Source organism: Notolepis coatsorum, assembly GCF_963971535.1.
Source record: "Notolepis coatsorum genome assembly, chromosome: 1".
NCBI classification, from domain to species: Eukaryota; Metazoa; Chordata; class Actinopteri; order Aulopiformes; family Paralepididae; genus Notolepis; species Notolepis coatsorum.
The window spans coordinates 179,141,794-179,159,853 of NC_140165.1; the positions used below are offsets into that span (position 1 = coordinate 179,141,794).

The 18,060-nt window shown below is 42.7% G+C and overlaps 1 protein-coding gene across 1 annotated transcript in view; it reads left to right on the forward strand.

The window, feature by feature from the left end:
* LOC311223608 (uncharacterized protein) overlaps positions 1-18,060 on the forward strand; it is a gene marked incomplete at its 5' end in the record, with an annotated part of 122,991 nt that overhangs the window by 61,081 nt on the left and 43,850 nt on the right. Inside the window, 7 exons of the mRNA XM_084308383.1 lie at positions 5,851-5,877; positions 8,445-8,483; positions 10,548-10,577; positions 12,888-12,926; positions 13,557-13,571; positions 13,973-14,023; positions 17,371-17,406. Coding sequence (XP_084164509.1) covers positions 5,851-5,877; positions 8,445-8,483; positions 10,548-10,577; positions 12,888-12,926; positions 13,557-13,571; positions 13,973-14,023; positions 17,371-17,406 — 237 coding nt within the window. The remainder of the gene's footprint in view (positions 1-5,850; positions 5,878-8,444; positions 8,484-10,547; positions 10,578-12,887; positions 12,927-13,556; positions 13,572-13,972; positions 14,024-17,370; positions 17,407-18,060) is intronic.

Sequence of the window (18,060 nt, forward strand, 5' to 3'; positions counted from 1 at the left end):
TCATCAGTATGGTGTATAACCCAGTGTTAGTATCATCATCAGTATGGTGTATAACAAAGGTTATCCTATAACCCTAGTTATATGAGTATAGCGAGCGCTCTGCTCTATTGGAACTGTCCCTTTAATCATATGCTATCATGAAAACTTTCAACCACATGCACGCACCCCCACACCTGCCTGGCCACGCCCACATCCGCTAACACATAAGCGGGGCCATGGCCATACTACCAGCTCCTTCCCCAGTCTTTCACCGCCGAAACGGAAGACACATGGGGTCCTCAGTGAGTCAGAGCAGAGCGCTCGCTATACTCATGTAACTAGGGTTATAGGATAACCTTCGTTATATTTCGTATAGCTTTGCGCTCTGCTCTATTGGAACACAAGAGCGGAGCAGAGCGGAGCAGAGCGGAAAGCCCAACAGATGTACCCGCTGAGGTCCCCTACAACCATCAGAATACCGGGGAGGATCCGGGCCCCCCCACCCCCCCTAGTGAGGGACGGGAGGGAGACAGTACCTCAAACGCACAGGGTGAGCAGACCGTGGGACTTACCTTCGTATAGAAGGGCCCGCGACTACCCGGTCGCGCATCCCGCACGCCACCAGGGAACGGACGTGAAGCAAAAAACCCACGACCCCGTGGCAAGGCCGTAGCAGCGAGGCGTGGAGGAGGCCCCAGCCGCAGGCCACATCTCGGGGGCCAGGACCCCCCGAAAAAGGGGCCTGGCGAGGTCAACGAGGCTGCGGCATCGAGACCCCACCAGACAGTCACTGGTGACACCACCTCCCCACATCGCCAGCGTATCGGACAGGGCCTACAAAAGGTGAAGTAGGGCTGGGCGATATGACGATATTATATAAATATCGGGTACAGTTCATTAACTCTTTCAGTGCCACTCACGAGATTTCTCTGGTTTTTTTATAGGTGGTTGCATGCCACTCACGAGATTTCTCGGATTTTTTTTTTTTTTTTTTGTGCGATCTGAAAAATTATTGCATCACCCGAGCCTACCTGAGTATAGCCGAGCTGCGCCGGTGATCACTGTGGAAAAAAACGCCCCCTGTCGTCTCCCAGATGACATAAGTGATTTTGGAATGGACTCAATGAAAATGAATGGGGAAAAAAATCCGGTACTCCACATTTTCCAGTTCACTGATCCAGCCGGGGTTACCACAGTTCATTCTGGAGCCTCAGATCCCCGTGGATCATGGAGATCTATTGTGTCGCGTTGGATCCATACACGTATCGATTTTTTCGAATGGTGATCAGGAATTGGAATATACCAGTTGGATACCATCTGATGTCAGGTAAGGACTCTATGTTATCAGTGGTAGGATAATCGGAGTAAGTTTGATGAAGTTATAAGCTGTTTTGTGAAATGTCTTCTTTCGGTTTCACTGTAAAAGTCTGTGAGGAAATCAACGGAGCGATTATCAGTGCGCGGCCGTAATGTGCTTGCGTGCACCTATAATATTGATCATCTAGCGTTTATTTGAAAACGATTCATAAAAAGGCAGACGAATATCAACGTTGTGGAATATTCCACTAAAAGACGATTTTCATAGAATGCTCCAGAATGAGCTGTTTTTTATATCAAAACGGGGGCTTTTCTAACTGCTCTGAAACGGAAACGACGCGATAAAAAAACAATCTGTCTTCACAGCACTGACTGGAAAATAGTCTTTGATAATGCGATGGGCAGATTAGACACATAGCCATAATTTAAAACATAGATGGGCGGCTAGGTGGTGTAGTGGGCAAGGCACTCGCCATCAGTGTGGAGACGCTAGGATTTGCGTGTTCGAATCCAGCTCTCCACATTGTTTTCAGTTTAGCTGGTCGTCCGCAGTGATACACATTGGCCGTATTACGGGGAGGGAAAACTGAAGGGTGGGGATCGAACGTTGTGAACAAGCGACTCCTACAAGTCGGTTGGTGCGCCTGCGCAGTAGAATCAGGAAGTGTCGGGGGCAGCGTGAGCCTCCCACGCGTTACTCCTCGACACTGAGAGATCGAGCTGCGCAGGTGAAAAGATGCGACTGCTGTTACCTCAAGTACCGGAGGGGACTTGTGCTATGTATGACTTAGTCCACATTGCAGCCGGCTTGTGGGAGGCAAGAAACAGCGTTCGTGACAGGGGAGGGTTGAATTGGATGATACGAAATTGGGATGGGAGAAAATATAGAAAAATGGGAGAAAAAGTGGATAAAAAAAAAAAAACATAGATTAGGCGATATTAACGTTAACATTGGCGCCGATGGTGGCATTCAAGCGGTAAAACGGAAAACCAGGTGTGGCACTGAAAGAGTTAACGATACACTTTTTAAACGTATCGTGGATATCGTGATGTTTTGCCCTCACGTTAGAGGCCGCCGTGGCTGAGATGAGATTTACAAGCGCAGTGCTAAATGCTTTCCTCTCCCTCTCGTAGAAAAAAAAAGTCAGTCACACACACACTTGCCCAAATTACGTCATCTACACGCACATACACGCACGCAAGCGCACACACCTAGCCAGAGAGGCGGTGGCTCGGTGCTAGGGATGCCCCCTGAAACCCAGGAGTAAGCTCCGACGTTAACGGTACTGCTATCGGTAAGTTAGTCTATGAGCGGATTAGCTACAGTGCTAACAGAGTGTACCATCCATCTGCGACGCAACAGTGGCAGCAACAGTGGACACGGAGTAATGTTAAGGTTATGTCGAGTTCATACTACACTACACGTATGAACTCGACATAACGTTAACGTTACTCCGTTTCCATGAAGTGTTTAATTAGCAGCAATCTGTTGTTGAAAATGTAACGTTAACCGGAAAACCGGAAATGCAATGCGAGGACAGGAAGCCGTCATGAAGTCGGCTTCTGGCCCTTGTAGTCATATATATTGTAGTCTTTTAGTCTTATTAACTAAAAGATTTTAACAAAATAAAAAGCAGCAGCACTATTGGATAACTGAGTCATGTTTGCTATGTATTTCTTTCTTTAGGGGAGTAGGACATTTGTTTCACAGTTTTAGCATGATGTTTTATAGATGGCTAGGTTAAACACAGGTTTTTGTTTTTAAGAGGGGGGGTTTGATTTGATTTGATTGAAGTTTATTTCAAGTATGCAACACAACAAATAAGTACAGATATAGCCTTAAGCCGTTCAAATAATAAATGTATACTACATGTAAATAAATAAATAGTTACAATATGTAATCTAATCATCTAAATCTAATCTAATATATAATATAAAAAAAACGAAAGGCTAAAATGCTAAATATATAATCTAAGAATCCAATAATCTAAATCTAATATATAATATAAAAATGCTAAATGCATGAGTCTTTTGTCTTTAATGTTCGCTTGCAAACTCAAATACAGTCTTGGTAAGCCTCATAATGAATTGTTTGGGGAAAAAAGGAAAAACATTGTGATGTGTATCGTGTATCGCCGAAAGGTCAGAAAAGATTGTGATATCATATTTAGGCCATATCGCCCAGCCCTAAGGTGAAGGCCCTTCTCCACCTGGCACGCCACTCCAAAGCACTCCAAGGAGGCTTCCCCCCCACAATGTCGTGGGGCCAGCTGGCGCACCGGGGAGACAACCCTCCAAGGAGGTTGATCCCTCAATCCAGGCCGACAGGTCTTAACAAGAGCAGAACTCAACCTGCGCCCGGAGCACTGCGGACTAGACAGGCGCCTAAGGGGCTAACTGTAAGAACAGTATCCCGGCGGAAAGGGTGTTCGGTATGCCGTGCACCATGTCACAATCTCATGGGGTCACGAACCTCGCAGAGTCGGAGTAAGCCAACTCCGCCAGCGAACAGATTCCACCACAAACCCTGACCCGGCAATTTATTAATCCTGCGGGGTCGAGGTTCAGAGAGAGTTTGACACAATTGGCAGACGTCATGAAACATGCAGGGGCATACTCTCGGGCAGCCGGGGTCAGACCCAACACACCGGGGAGACAACCACCCCCTATGTTTATTAACAGAAAATGGTTGCTCCCTTAACCCATTAAGAAACCCCGGAAACATAACTGCGCGTATACACAGGCTATACAATGCAGTTCAAGGCGTTTCAGGTTTAAAAAGGGTTAACCCAGGCCAACAGGTCAACGAGGGCAGGAGGACCGGGACCAGCCCCCTCCCATCCCCGGTTTAGCAGGGAGGGAGGGGTGAAAATGAATGGAGAAGGACCAACCCACCTAACATTGTGCAAAAAGGTAGTATGGACCAATGCACACCACTGTTAAGGGGTGTGCAAGGGGTAATGTGTCCTACTTTCTCAGAGCTCATTACCTGTACCCCCGGGCGCAGGACGACTGGCCGCAACAATGGTGGTCCCCCCGTTGACAAGGCCTCTTGCTGGTGGGGCCAGTAGTGGCGACGGCTGGAGTCCTGCTCCGGCGCTTCGCCCATATCCTGCGGTGATGCAGGCTGACGACATCTAATGGTTAGCAACAAGCTAACGGCTAGCTCTTACAGGCCAACCGTTAGCTACCGGCTAACGGCCAGCTACAGGCTAACGGCTAGCAACAACCTAACGGCTAGCTCTTACAGGCCAACCGTTAGCTACCGGCTAACGGCCAGCTACCGACTAACGGCTAGCTACCGGCCAGTGGTTAGCTACAGGCTAACGGCCAGCTACAGGCTAACGGCTAGCTACTGAAGCTGCGTAAGGTGGAGAACAGCGATGCAGGCCTGGTCACTCCAGATAGCCAACTGCTTAGCCCAAAGAAAAGGCAGACAACGCTCGCCTCCCTCACAGGACGGCGTTGCCAGAGATACAGTGGCGCTAAGCTCGGGGACAAAAACACGCATCCCCTCGCGGCGGGAGGCTCAACCCACTTTCTCTTTTTGATAGGCGGGGGCCAACGTCCAGTGCGGATGGCAGTAGGGCATCCCGCCTCGGAGGTGGGACTAGAACTCCCCGCCCCGTCCATGCAATCCCAATTGTCCATCGGACGTTTACAGGCTAGCTACAAGCTAACGGCTAGCTACAGGCTAATGGCTAGTCATAGGCCAGCGGTTAGCTACCGGCTAATGGTTAGCTACAGGCTAACGGCCAGTTACTGTATCTGTATCGAACGCGATGGAGAGGTAACAGAGGAATCCTCGCCTGGAGCCGACTGTTCTGCGGGCCGTATGCCTGAGCAGCCGACGCCGCACAACTGACACATCTGTTTAGACCATCCGCCCCCGCCGCTCACCGCCAATTGACGTGAGTGAGCAGAGGCGGAGAGCCCGCGCCGCAAGACAACACCCACCAGAGAGACCGTCGGACCAGCCGACTGCCTCTCGCGGCAATAGTATCCAGCTGCACAGCCGGAGAGCAACGCTGGCGGGGGAACTGCCCAGCGACGCGCACTCTCCTCCGGGCGCCGCTGAGGCTCACCTGCCTGCCACAAACGTGGAGCAGGAAAGCCCCACTACGCCCGAGGAAGCCCGAATGTGAAGCACCGGTGGAGGTCAGAATAATCCTCTAGACTCTCCGGTGGTGATGACATTATTCTTTCTTTCTCCCATAAATTAGTGAGAGAGGGAAAAACAAAAGACTGCCAACACAGCTCCTAACTAACTAACTACTTCAGCACTTGATCTGAAGGGGTGCCCTGCACGTACTTCCAGGTGGTGAAAGTAGGGAAGGAGCTGGTAGTATGGCCATGGCCCGCTTATGTGTGAGCGGATGTGGGCGTGGCCAGGCAGGTGTGGGGGTGCGTGCATGTGGTTGAAAGTTTTCATGATAGCATATGATTAAAGGGACAGTTCCAATATAGCAAAGCGCAAAGCTATACGAAATATAACTCAGTGTTAGTATCATCATCAGTATGGTGTATAACCTACTGTTTGTTTGTGTTAACTAGGAGGAGATGTTCCAGCACCTGTTAGTGGTAAGAGCCATTCCATTGTTTTACCATGCTCATTGCTCTTGGTCATTTAAACGTAGTGTGATAGTTGTTGAGGTTAGGTCAGTGGTGGGTAGGCTGTCCTGCTTATTCGTAGGGCTCAAGTCCAAAGCGTCTGTTGAAATTATCAGCAAATAATCAAAGCTTCATTCTTCCTGTGTGTGCAAAGTTTCAATGTTGACAGGTAGAGCTGTGGAGTGTGTAGGTATTCTCAAAGTTATAATTACAATAATGGCCTTGTCAGACCAGACCTCTTAAGCTGCAACGTCCCTCATATGGGACGTTTTTAGGATTTTTTGCAACCGGCACTTTGGCAACCCCTAGTGGCTCGGGTGTGCATATTTTGTAATACAATATATATATATCGAATTGAAAGCTTATTTGTTGCCTGTCGATAGCGACAAAATCCGACAAAATCCGTTCAGCAATTCTCAAGTTACATGCCCGTATTTGAGGCTTGTGCAAAGTACACGGTATTGCGCAAAATACCACTCCCGACTCAGGCTGCAGTAGTTTCGTCAATCTAGATCCGATCTCGAAAATGATTGTGGATCGTTGTAGCCAATGAGTGTGGCTTTCCAATGATACCCCACATGGGGATCTAAATAAAAAAAACTAAAAACACGAAGAAACACGAAAACAGGAAGAGCAAAACAGCCGAATGAATTGAAGTCTATGAGAAAACTGAGTTTTTCTTTGTACACAGTTTACCAAAATCACTCCTAATCACTCATTTCTGAATGGATCTTTATGAAATTTGGATATGTACTACATAAGGCTTCAGGCTATGGCTCAGTCTGGATTTGTAAGCCATACCACCTTCTGGGGAGATACTACATCTGGACTACTAACTACTACAGAAAAACTTGAGTAACAAGTTTTTTTACAACTCAAGTTCAGACCTATGTTACTCTATTTCGTTAGCACTAAAAATGAACTTCTTTTCTGGAATCGGAAACTTCAGAATGTCCTCTTTCAAAAGAGACCAGGCTCATGCATGTGCTATAAGTATAAAGTATGTTGTTTTGGTTTGCAAAGAAAGTATGCAGTCCTCAAAAACGAAAATAGCCAGGAGACTCATTGCAGGTTGACCATTAATGAGTTTCATTACTATGTTTCTGTAAGTTATTTTTTATCGTGATGGAGGGTCATTTTTGGATTAGTAAAAAAAACTACATTCAAATCTTGATTTTGGCATGGATTACTGTACCATGGCAGTGATTGAAGTCAACCCTAGTGGAGTGTATAGGACAAAACAACCTTGCATGTGCCATACAAATACAATTAATGGGCGCCCCAGTGGCGAACCCCCACGGGCGACCCGGGTTCGATTCCCGAATCTGTCGTTATTTCCCGAATGTTTTCCCCCCACTCTGTCTCCCATTTCTCCTCTGTCTCTCCCTACTGGACTGCCCAGTAGTAATAAAGCGATAAAACGCCAAAAATAAATCTTTAAAAACAAATACAATTAATAACCACAAATGCACCACAATAGCACTATTTGGTTTAGCTATTCCAAACAAATGCTGGCCCTGTGGTTTGGCCTCGCTGATCAACTTGTACATTGGTTGCTGTGGCGACCAATCAGATTTCAAGGTCGGCCATGGCCACTCCAGGCCACTGTTATCTCACAGTGCAATATCAATTTAAATATCTCTCCACACTTCAAGATTGCCCTCTCTCTATCAACATGATGGTAGATTCAATAGAAGTGAACAGTCAGAAGGGCGGTTAGGTGGCCGAGCGGAGATTGCGTTCGTCACCAGCCCCGGAGCTGTGAGCTCGATTCGCCTGTTCGAATCCAGCTCACAGCTCCGGGGTTGTCACCAGCTTGGCTGGCCGTCTGCACTGATACAATTGGCTGTATCAGAGGGTGGGAGAAGCTGGCGGGGTGGGTCCGGGTCGTTGTAAACAGCGACTCCTACAGTTCGGTCGGGGCGCCTGCTAAGCGCGGATTGGACGTGAGGGGGATAGTGTGGTCCTCCCACACGCTACGCCCTCTCAATGAGAATCCGCGCTGCCAGGTGAAAAGAAGCGGTGATTGGCTGGACGTGTGTCGGAGGAAGCACGTGGTAGCCTCCACTCTCCCAGATGATCTGACTGTGGGGGGTAAGTGCGCAGCGATCAGGAAGGGACTGGGAATTGGCATACGACTAACATTGGGATGGGAGAAAATCGGAGGAAAATGGAGGGGGAAAAAGAAAAAAAAAAAAAAAAAAAAGAAGTGAACAGTCAGGACAGCTGAAACACGGCAAATGTTCCGCTGTCGACTAAAGACACACCTCTTCAAACAATATCTGGGGGGGGGGGTTATAATAACCTTCTCACTGTCTTTTTACTATTATGTACCTATAATTTATAAGTAGTTATACTACTACCTATCATGCTAATAGTTTGACACTATTTGACAAACAATGCCACTTACCCGTAGCTACAGTACCAGAGATGCACCCCTCCTGCTGACTTGTTGTTCACAATTTGTAAGTTGCTTTGGATAAAAGCGTCAGCTACATGACTAAATGTAAATGTAAACTAATCCACTTGTGTTTCAGGTGGGATTAAGGGCCAAGGTCCAGGGCAAGTTCAACCTGGTAAGAGGCACTTTTTGATGCTCAATTAGATGATCTATATTCAACGTGGGGTGGTGTACCCTAGTCTGCTAGTTAGCTTATCAATAGCTTTCAAACCACGTCAGGGTAATTTGAATTCTCAATCTAGCTACTTCTAAAAACCCAGTGTTAGTATCATCATTATGGTGTATAATCCAGTGTTAGTATCATCAGTATGGTGTATAACCCAGTGTTTGTATCATCAGTATGGTGTATAACCCAGTGTTTGTATCATCAGTATGGTGTATAACCCAGTGTTTGTATCATCAGTATGGTGTATAACCCAGTGTTTGTATCATCAGTATGGTGTATAACCCAGTGTTTGTATCATCAGTATGGTGTATAACCCAGTGTTTGTATCATCAGTATGATGTATAACCCAGTGTTTGTATCATCAGTATGGTGTATAACCCAGTGTTTGTATCATCATTATGGTGTATAACCCAGTGTTTGTATCATCAGTATGGTGTATAACCCAGTGTTTGTATCATCAGTATGGTGTATAACCCAGTGTTTGTATCATCAGTATGATGTATAACCCAGTGTTTGTATCATCAGTATGGTGTATAACCCAGTGTTTGTATCATCATTATGGTGTATAACCTAGTGTTTGTATCATCAGTATGGTGTATAACCTACAGTAGGGTTTGTATCATCAGTATGGTGTATAACCCAGTGTTTGTATCATCAGTATGGTGTATAACCCAGTGTTTGTATCATCAGTATGGTGTATAACATAGTGTTTGTATCATCAGTATGGTGTATAACCCAGTGTTTGTATCATCAGTATGGTGTATAACCCAGTGTTTGTATCATCAGTATGGTGTATAACCCAGTGTTTGTATCATCAGTATGGTGTATAACCTAGTGTTTGTATCATCAGTATGGTGTATAACCCAGTGTTTGTATCATCAGTATGGTGTATAACCTAGTGTTTGTATCATCAGTATGGTGTATAACCCAGTGTTTGTATCATCAGTATGGTGTATAACCTAGTGTTTGTATCATCAGTATGGTGTATAACCCAGTGTTTGTATCATCAGTATGGTGTATAACCTAGTGTTTGTATCATCAGTATGGTGTATAACCCAGTGTTTATATCATCAGTATGGTGTATAACCTAGTGTTTGTATCATCAGTATGATGTATAACCTAGTGTTTGTACCATCAGTATGGTGTATAACCTAGTGTTTGTATCATCAGTATGGTGTATAACCCAGTGTTTGTATCATCAGTATGGTGTATAACCCAGTGTTAGTATCATCAGTATGGTGTATAACCCAGTGTTTGTATCATCAGTATGGTGTATAACCTAGTGTTTGTATCATCAGTATGGTGTATAACCTAGTGTTTGTATCATCAGTATGGTGTATAACATAGTGTTTGTATCATCAGTATGGTGTATAACCCAGTGTTTGTATCATCAGTATGGTGTATAACCCAGTGTTTGTATCATCAGTATGGTGTATAACCCAGTGTTTGTATCATCAGTATGGTGTATAACCCAGTGTTAGTATCATCAGTATGGTGTATAACCCAGTGTTTGTATCATCAGTATGGTGTATAACCCAGTGTTTGTATCATCAGTATGGTGTATAACCTAGTGTTTGTATCATCAGTATGGTGTATAACCTAGTGTTTGTATCATCAGTATGGTGTATAACCCAGTGTTTGTATCATCAGTATGGTGTATAACCCAGTGTTTGTATCATCAGTATGGTGTATAACCTAGTGTTTGTATCATCAGTATGGTGTATAACCCAGTGTTTGTATCATCAGTATGGTGTATAACCCAGTGTTTGTATCATCAGTATGGTGTATAACCCAGTGTTTGTATCATCAGTATGATGTATAACCCAGTGTTTGTATCATCAGTATGGTGTATAACCCAGTGTTAGTATCATCAGTATGGTGTATAACCTAGTGTTTGTATCATCAGTATGGTGTATAACCTAGTGTTTGTATCATCATTATGGTGTATAACCTAGTGTTTGTATCATCATTATGGTGTATAACCTAGTGTTTGTTTGTGTTTGTGTTAACTAGGAGGAGGAGATGTTCCAGCACCTGTTAGTGGTAAGAGCCATTCCATTGTTTTACCATGCTCATTGCTCTTGGTCTTTTAAACGTAGTGTGATAGTTGTTGAGGTCAGGTGAGTGGTGGGTAGGCTGTCCTGCTTATTCGTAGGGCTCAAGTTCAAAGCTTCTGTTGTAATTATCAGCAAATAATCAAAGCTTCATTCTTCCTGTGCGCAAAGTTTCAATGTTGACAGGTAGAGCTGTGGAGTGAGTAGGTATTCTCAATGTTATAATTACAATAATGGCCTTGTCAGACCATTAATGAGTTTAATTAATGATTGGAGCGGAGTGAGAGGCGGAGTCACGGAGTTGGAGAGAAGAAGTGGGGACAGAATGGGTTGGAGAGTGATAGGCAACCTTCGGAAAGAAGAAGCCACCTAATGATGATTATTACTATGTTTCTGTAAGTTATTTTTTATCGTGATGGAGGGTCATTTTCGGATTAGTAAAAAAACTACATTCAAATCTTGATTTTGGCATGGATTACTGTATCATGGCAGTGATTGAAGTCAACCCTAGTGGAGTGTATAGGACAAACCAACCTCGCATGTGCCATACAATTAAGCATTACATCACACGCAGGAGTGGTTTGTGACCAATAAACCATGCCTAGGGGTGGTTGTTAGGCCCGAGGCGCAGCCGAGGGTCGTTAGACCCCCCTAGGCATGGTTTATTGGTCACAAATCACGACTGCACGTGGTGTAAAGCTTTTATACAACTGCCAGATTCATCCAACCTTATTTCTATACAATAAACACACATTAATCGAAGATTTATTGAAAAAACCATCCGCCAGAAAAAGTAGTTCCCACAACTCCATGTGGAAGCAGCTTGAAGTGCATCCAACCAAACTAACACATCCAACTGTGTATTATTGGAATGATTGAGAGAAGTTGCCTCATGTGGAAGCAGCTTGAAGTGCATCCAACCAACTAACACATCCAACTGTGTATTATTGGAATGATTGATTGAAAATTATATTACCAGATGCAGAATATAAAGTAGGTAAAACAAATTAAAACGTTTTCTTTGCCCTATAGGAAAAAAACGTTTTCTTCGCCCTATTTTTTTATTTATTTCTTTTAGCCTAAACTTAACCAGTTGGAAACCAGGGGTACAGTAATAAAATTAGCAATCAACCAATCAATCAATTCAATAGACCATGCTCACTTAAAACAGCGCTGCTTCTCTCTCAGTCTGACTCCCCCGCTGTTGCAGACAGGAGTGTGTGTGTGTGTGCGTGTGTGTGTGTGTGTGTGTGTGTCACAGTGTGTGTGTGCGTGTGTGTGTGTATGTGTGTGTGTGTGTGTGTGTGTGTGTGTGTGTGTGTGTATGTGTGTGTGTGTGTTTGTGGGTACGCCAGCGTCGGACAGTGTGTGAGAGAGAACGCTGCAGTCAGTAAAAAGTAGGAAGGAAGAAATTTAAATCAATCAATTAATCTATCAATCAATCCGCGATTTTTCTTTTGTTCTAGATTGAGTCAAGACCCATCAATTACATCATCCAACATTGTTTAAAGGACTAACACATTCCCCTTGACAGAATCGCTTCATATTTAGTCGTTATGGTGCTTTCAACATAACCATTTGTTGTCCGCGATCTTGTTTTCTCCCGGAGTGAGCCGGGGAGGGTTATGTGATTTGGTTGTGGGCGGGTCCTGAGCCCAGGACCGTGGATTGTTGCCAATAAAGACGTGTGAATGGCCAATCAGAATCGAGAAATTTGCATGCCGTTAATACAATTAATAACCACAAATGCACCACAATAGCACTATTTGGTTTAGCTATTCCAAACAAATGCTGGCCCTGTGGTTTGGCCTCGCTGATCAACTTGTACATTGGTTGCTGTGGCGACCAATCAGATTTCAAGGTTGGCCATGGCCACTCCAGGCCACTGTTATCTCACAGTGCAATATCAATTTAAATATCTCTCCACACTTCAAGATTGCCCTCTCTCTATCAACATGATGGTAGATTCAATAGAAGTCAGGACAGCTGAAACACGGCAAATGTTCTGCTGTCGACTAAAGACACACCTCTTCAAACAATATCTGGGGGGGGGGGGGGTTATAATAACCTTCTCACTGTATTTTTACTATTATGTACCTTACTACTATGCTACTATACTTATACTACTACCTATCATGCTAATAGTTTGACACTATTTGACAAACAATGCCACTTACCCGTAGCTACCAGAGATGCACCCCTCCTGCTGACTTGTTGTTCACAATTTGTAAGTTGCTTTGGATAAAAGCATCAGCTACATGACTAAAGGTAAATGTAAAGTAATCCACTTGTGTTTCAGGTGGGATGAAGGGCCAAGGTCCAGGTCAAGTTCAACCTGGTAAGAGGCACTTTTTGATGCTCAATTAGATTATCTATAATTCAACGTGGGGTGGTGTACCCTAGTCTGCTAATTATCTTATCAATAGCTTTTAAACCACGTCAGGCAAATTTGTATTCTCAATCTAGCTACTTCTAAAAAGTAAATAAACCTGTAGTAGCCTATATAATTTTCCCATGGGGAGATTGGATGTTATGTGGACATTTTTCAGCTTGGAGAGATAGTAGACATCAATCAGCGTTCTCCTAAATCTGATTGGTACATGATATGATGTGGAATTTAGTGAACTCCCTGTTTAGCCACCAACTGCAGCCCAGTAACAAGGGACATTCTAAATTTGAACATAACTATGATCTCATACTATTTAGGTGTTTATGCACATTAGAACCCAAATTACATCATTAATCGCGGATCATGGATTTAACTTGCCTGGGGCTTTAAGAAGACACAAACTCCCCATCCAAAACGTAATTTCAGTCCACCCAAAAGTCCTTTCAGTCCATTCAAAAAGTAATTTCAGTCCACTCAAAAAGTTATTTCATTCAGTAGAGTGTTAGCATTTGGAAGTGGATGTGGGCATGAAGCAGGTATCCTTTCAGTTTGTGACAAATGTGGACTATCTCTTTACAGTACAACAGCCTTCAGGTAAGTGTATGTTTTATACTTTTGCTTGATGATGAGTAGATGAAAACGCATAATTTCCAAATTCCAAGGGTTTATTCCCCTTCGGATGTATATTTTTTTATGATCTCTTTTTATTTTACACAGTATTGTATATTTGTCTTGTGTTGTATGTCATAAATGTCTTGATTCATTGAAAATGGAGGACCCTTATGTTCTTGTCTGCATCCTCTTAGCAGTTGTTTGTATTGAGCCGTACTGTATTGTACCCATTTAGCAATTTAATAAAGTTTTCAATCAATTCAATCATCAATTACATCATCTGGCCATGAGGTGGTGACAAATACAAATACAGCAGTTCTTGTTGACTGTGTAAACTGCACTGTGACACTGTATCATAATACTAATAACACTGGTGTTTGTAGGTGTTGGTTATGGGGCAGGTGGCAAACCGCCTAAACCAGTCCTGCCAGGAGGTAAGAATGTCTACTATATCTGCCTCTAAAGGGGAGCTTCATGATTTTTCTAAACCTGTTCACAAACAGACAAATGGTCTCAGTCCCCACTGACTTGCACTAACATGCAAATAGATCCTAACAGCAAGCTGAAAAACAAAAGCACATCTTGAAGTTCATATGGAGGGGGGCTTGGTTAATAATGAATACAGGCTTCTAAAAACCTTCCATTTAAAAAAAGATAAATATGTTGACCAGCGCTGTAATACAGGCAATGGTCCTCATTCTCGAACGTAACTCGATTTACGTACTTATTCGACATTCTCGAACGGCTTTGTATTGTATATTTGTTGTAGGATTTATGTAGGATTTACGAACTCGAAAAGGCAGTCGGACAGACCGGTGTGTGCCCGTGTTTTCAACAGCTGTGTGTGGGAGAAGTCCTTGGAGATTGCCATCCTACAGACATCTGCAGAATTAAATAATTATAATGATAATAAATACGACAATATTTGTATCATTAATAATCACATTTTACATATATAGTCATGACTCAACGAACCATGTCGAAAAATTTATTAATTAATAAGAACTGAATCCAATCACGTGGATGTAGCTATAGTGGCCTAGAGTCTAGACTATTAATATTCCAATGCTGACACATTTGATATAGGTCTATAATTATTCAGGTTTGTCTGATCTCCCCCTTTTAAAAGTGGGAATACAAAAGCCAGTGACACCAAACATGATATTCCTACTTTTGGGGTTCACCCTATTTTCAACACGTCTCAAAAATCAATCTGTCTCCTCCTCACTTCTATGGTTTAAGTGAATTTAATAATAGTGAAGTCAATTATTAGATTAGATTAGATTCAAATGTATTCTCATTCTACAGCGTAAAAAAGTGATTAAATGGAACATTATATAACAAAGCTACTAAGTAAATATGTAAATATGTATAACTAATAAGAATAAGTATGGCATATACAGATATGTAGTATAGAGCATGTACAGTGCACAGAGTGGGTATGTATATACAGGTATAAAAAACTGGAATATATGCAGATATATTCATACAGATTTTACATGTATATGTAACATATACATTATATATAGTGTATACAGTCAGTGTTATTGTACATAATAGTACACAATAGTAGATTATAGTTTGAGATAGGTAGTTATGATTACAGTGTAAGGCAGTGAAGACTCGTTTTCACCTACAGTAGTCAGAATATTTCATGTGTATACCACTTTAAACCCATCATTAAAGAATCCTTCATATCCTGGTTTCTTAAAACTATGGGTCAGGTCTCAAAAAAGCTTTTTCCTCTGATGGGTCCACCTGACGATAGTAATATGTACGACAAGTAAGGAAAATCTCATTTGGGTCCCGGAAGTGAAATGTTTACACTATAAGGAAGGACAGAATAACCAGCACCCCAAACTCTCCATCCAGTCAGAAAAACTTGCTTTGTTTTTGTTCTGTAAAGAGTATCTGTTTTGTATACTCAGTGTATTATTACAGCATCATTTATTTAACAGCGATCCATTAGCCATCTATTTTATTTGATTTCACACTTCCTCGTCAGTGAGACAATTGTTTATTGTTGTTTATTGTTTAAAAGGATCCCCATTAGCTGTCACCTAAGTGGCGAGCTAGTCTTCCTGGGGTCCACACAGAAAGACAACAGAAAACACAAAACATAACAACATGAGATACATATGACAATCACAATTAACAATGATAATCTAAAAACAGTAAAACATTTTAGACATCATTATCAACATCAGAATATTTTGCTCACATATTTAAGTAGTGCATTCTCAGGTGGTATTTGAAAGACACTTTACTATTCAATTTACTTATGTTCAGTGGGCAGTTATTCCAATGATTGATGGCACGATAAACAACAGTCCTCTTTAAAGCATTTGATTTTGGACGTGGTAACATAATCTGTCCATCATCAGCTGACCTAGTAAAATAAGAATGAACCTGACTGCATCTGACAATTTGTTTGTATAAGAAAACAGGTTGAGACGAAAAGACAGTGTTCCTGAAAAATGTAACTGTGTTGAAAACCAGCCTATTCTCTACTGTTAACCATGAGAGTTGCCGGTGCATAGTGATGGTGTTTGTGGAACAATGTAAAACTAACCTTGCAGCTCTGTTCTGGGCAGTTTGCAATTTCTTTAGTTGACCTTTGGATGCAGAGGACCATACTGGTGCACAATAATCTAGGTGACATAAAATTTAAGATTTCGCCACCTGTCCCACAATGTATGTAGGGACATAAGAAAGACATTTCCTCACCATGGAGATACCACTCCCCATCTTCTTCACTATGGTATCAATGTGTTCTGCCCATGACAGCTGGCTATCAATTATTATGCCCAGTAATTTTACTTTATTTACCTGTTCTATGGGTTCGTCAGACACGTTCAAACTCATTTTTCGTATTGATGACAATTTATGACTCGAACCCAAGATAATTGATTTGGTTTTTGAGATGTTTAGTACCAACTTATTCCGTTTTATCCAATCAAACACCATATTTAACTCAGCTGATAAAACATTGTCCAGTTCACTGACACCGGTGAAGTCAGGGAATAAACTGAAACGTGGCCAACAAAACATTCAACTCCCCGGACGCACGGTCAATATCAATATTATGAAGGTATTGGTTTGAAAAAAAAGGGGCTATAATTCATCCAAATTAATCAATAACATGAATTGTTTACACTCTATATCAGTCCTCTCTCACGTCTCAATGCACCAGAGGACCAATAAGGCCAGCCACAGTGTTTGCTGTTCTGGCGATTGGATATGCATGACGCTAACCCCTTTGTCATGTTTCTTGGATCAATTATACTGAAGGGTTGATGGCTGCCTGCTTAATTGTAAGATAGTTAAATTAATGATGAACGCCGAGTATAGTAGGAGAAGGTGGGGTCAGTTTTCACGTTGTGTCATTTAGTTTCCATGCCATTTTTATCCAACCAAAAAGTGTTGTCAATTTGTTCTGCTTTGTGGTCTGTTTGTTTATTCTTTATTAAGAACAGCAAGGAACAATTGACCCGGCTTCACAATTGACCCTGGATTCCCCTACACCGATAGTGAACTTTGTAGTTAGGGTTAAAAAAAAATAAAAAATGAATTGATACATTTTGATGCACCAAGATTAATTGAAATCCAACAGCTAGCATGGAATTGTTAGTAAATAGCACACAGCTATGACATTTTTACTTTGATAAATACTTCTTGCACTACTGTAAATTATATTTCCCATTTTATAACTGAGTATGTGTGGCTATAGCGCCCCCTGGTGAAGTAAAGCTGCTTCTCTTTGTTTGTCACCATGATTCAGGAGGATACAGCCCGTATGGTCAAGGTCATGGACAGGGTATGTATGAGAGAGGAGAGGAGCTGACTATCCTCATATCTTCAGTGTCAGCAGGAGAACCACTCTATCTCTCTCTCTTTCACACACACACACACACACACACACACACACACACACACACACACACACACACACACACACACACACACACACACACACACACACACACACGCACGCACGCACGCACATGCAATCGCACACATAGTGTGGTTATTTCTTGTCATATCCCTCTCAAACACATACCATACTGTACATGTAGTGTAGGCATTGCACCCGAGGGGTCAGAACACAGGTCACCCCTGGAACAGGGACACATGCACTTTTATCCACTCATATTGTTCTTCCATTTATCAGAATCCTCCACAAACCATCCTAACATAATGTTTTTTAACGTGTGGGTTCATGGGGTTGTGGGGTCATTCTTGCCTTGATACAAAATGCAAAAATGAAGTCTTCCAGTGAAAATGTGTCTTACACAGCACAATACCATAGAAGGTTGCCACATTTGACTAAAATGAATGGAAGTGGATACAGCTAGCTAGCCTAGCTTCTGGCCCAAAACACCTCCCCCAGAGTTTTAAGCTACAGTAGGGTCCATATCCACTTCCATTCATTTGTGCTAAGCTAGGCTAGCTTTTAGCCGGATAGCTTTCT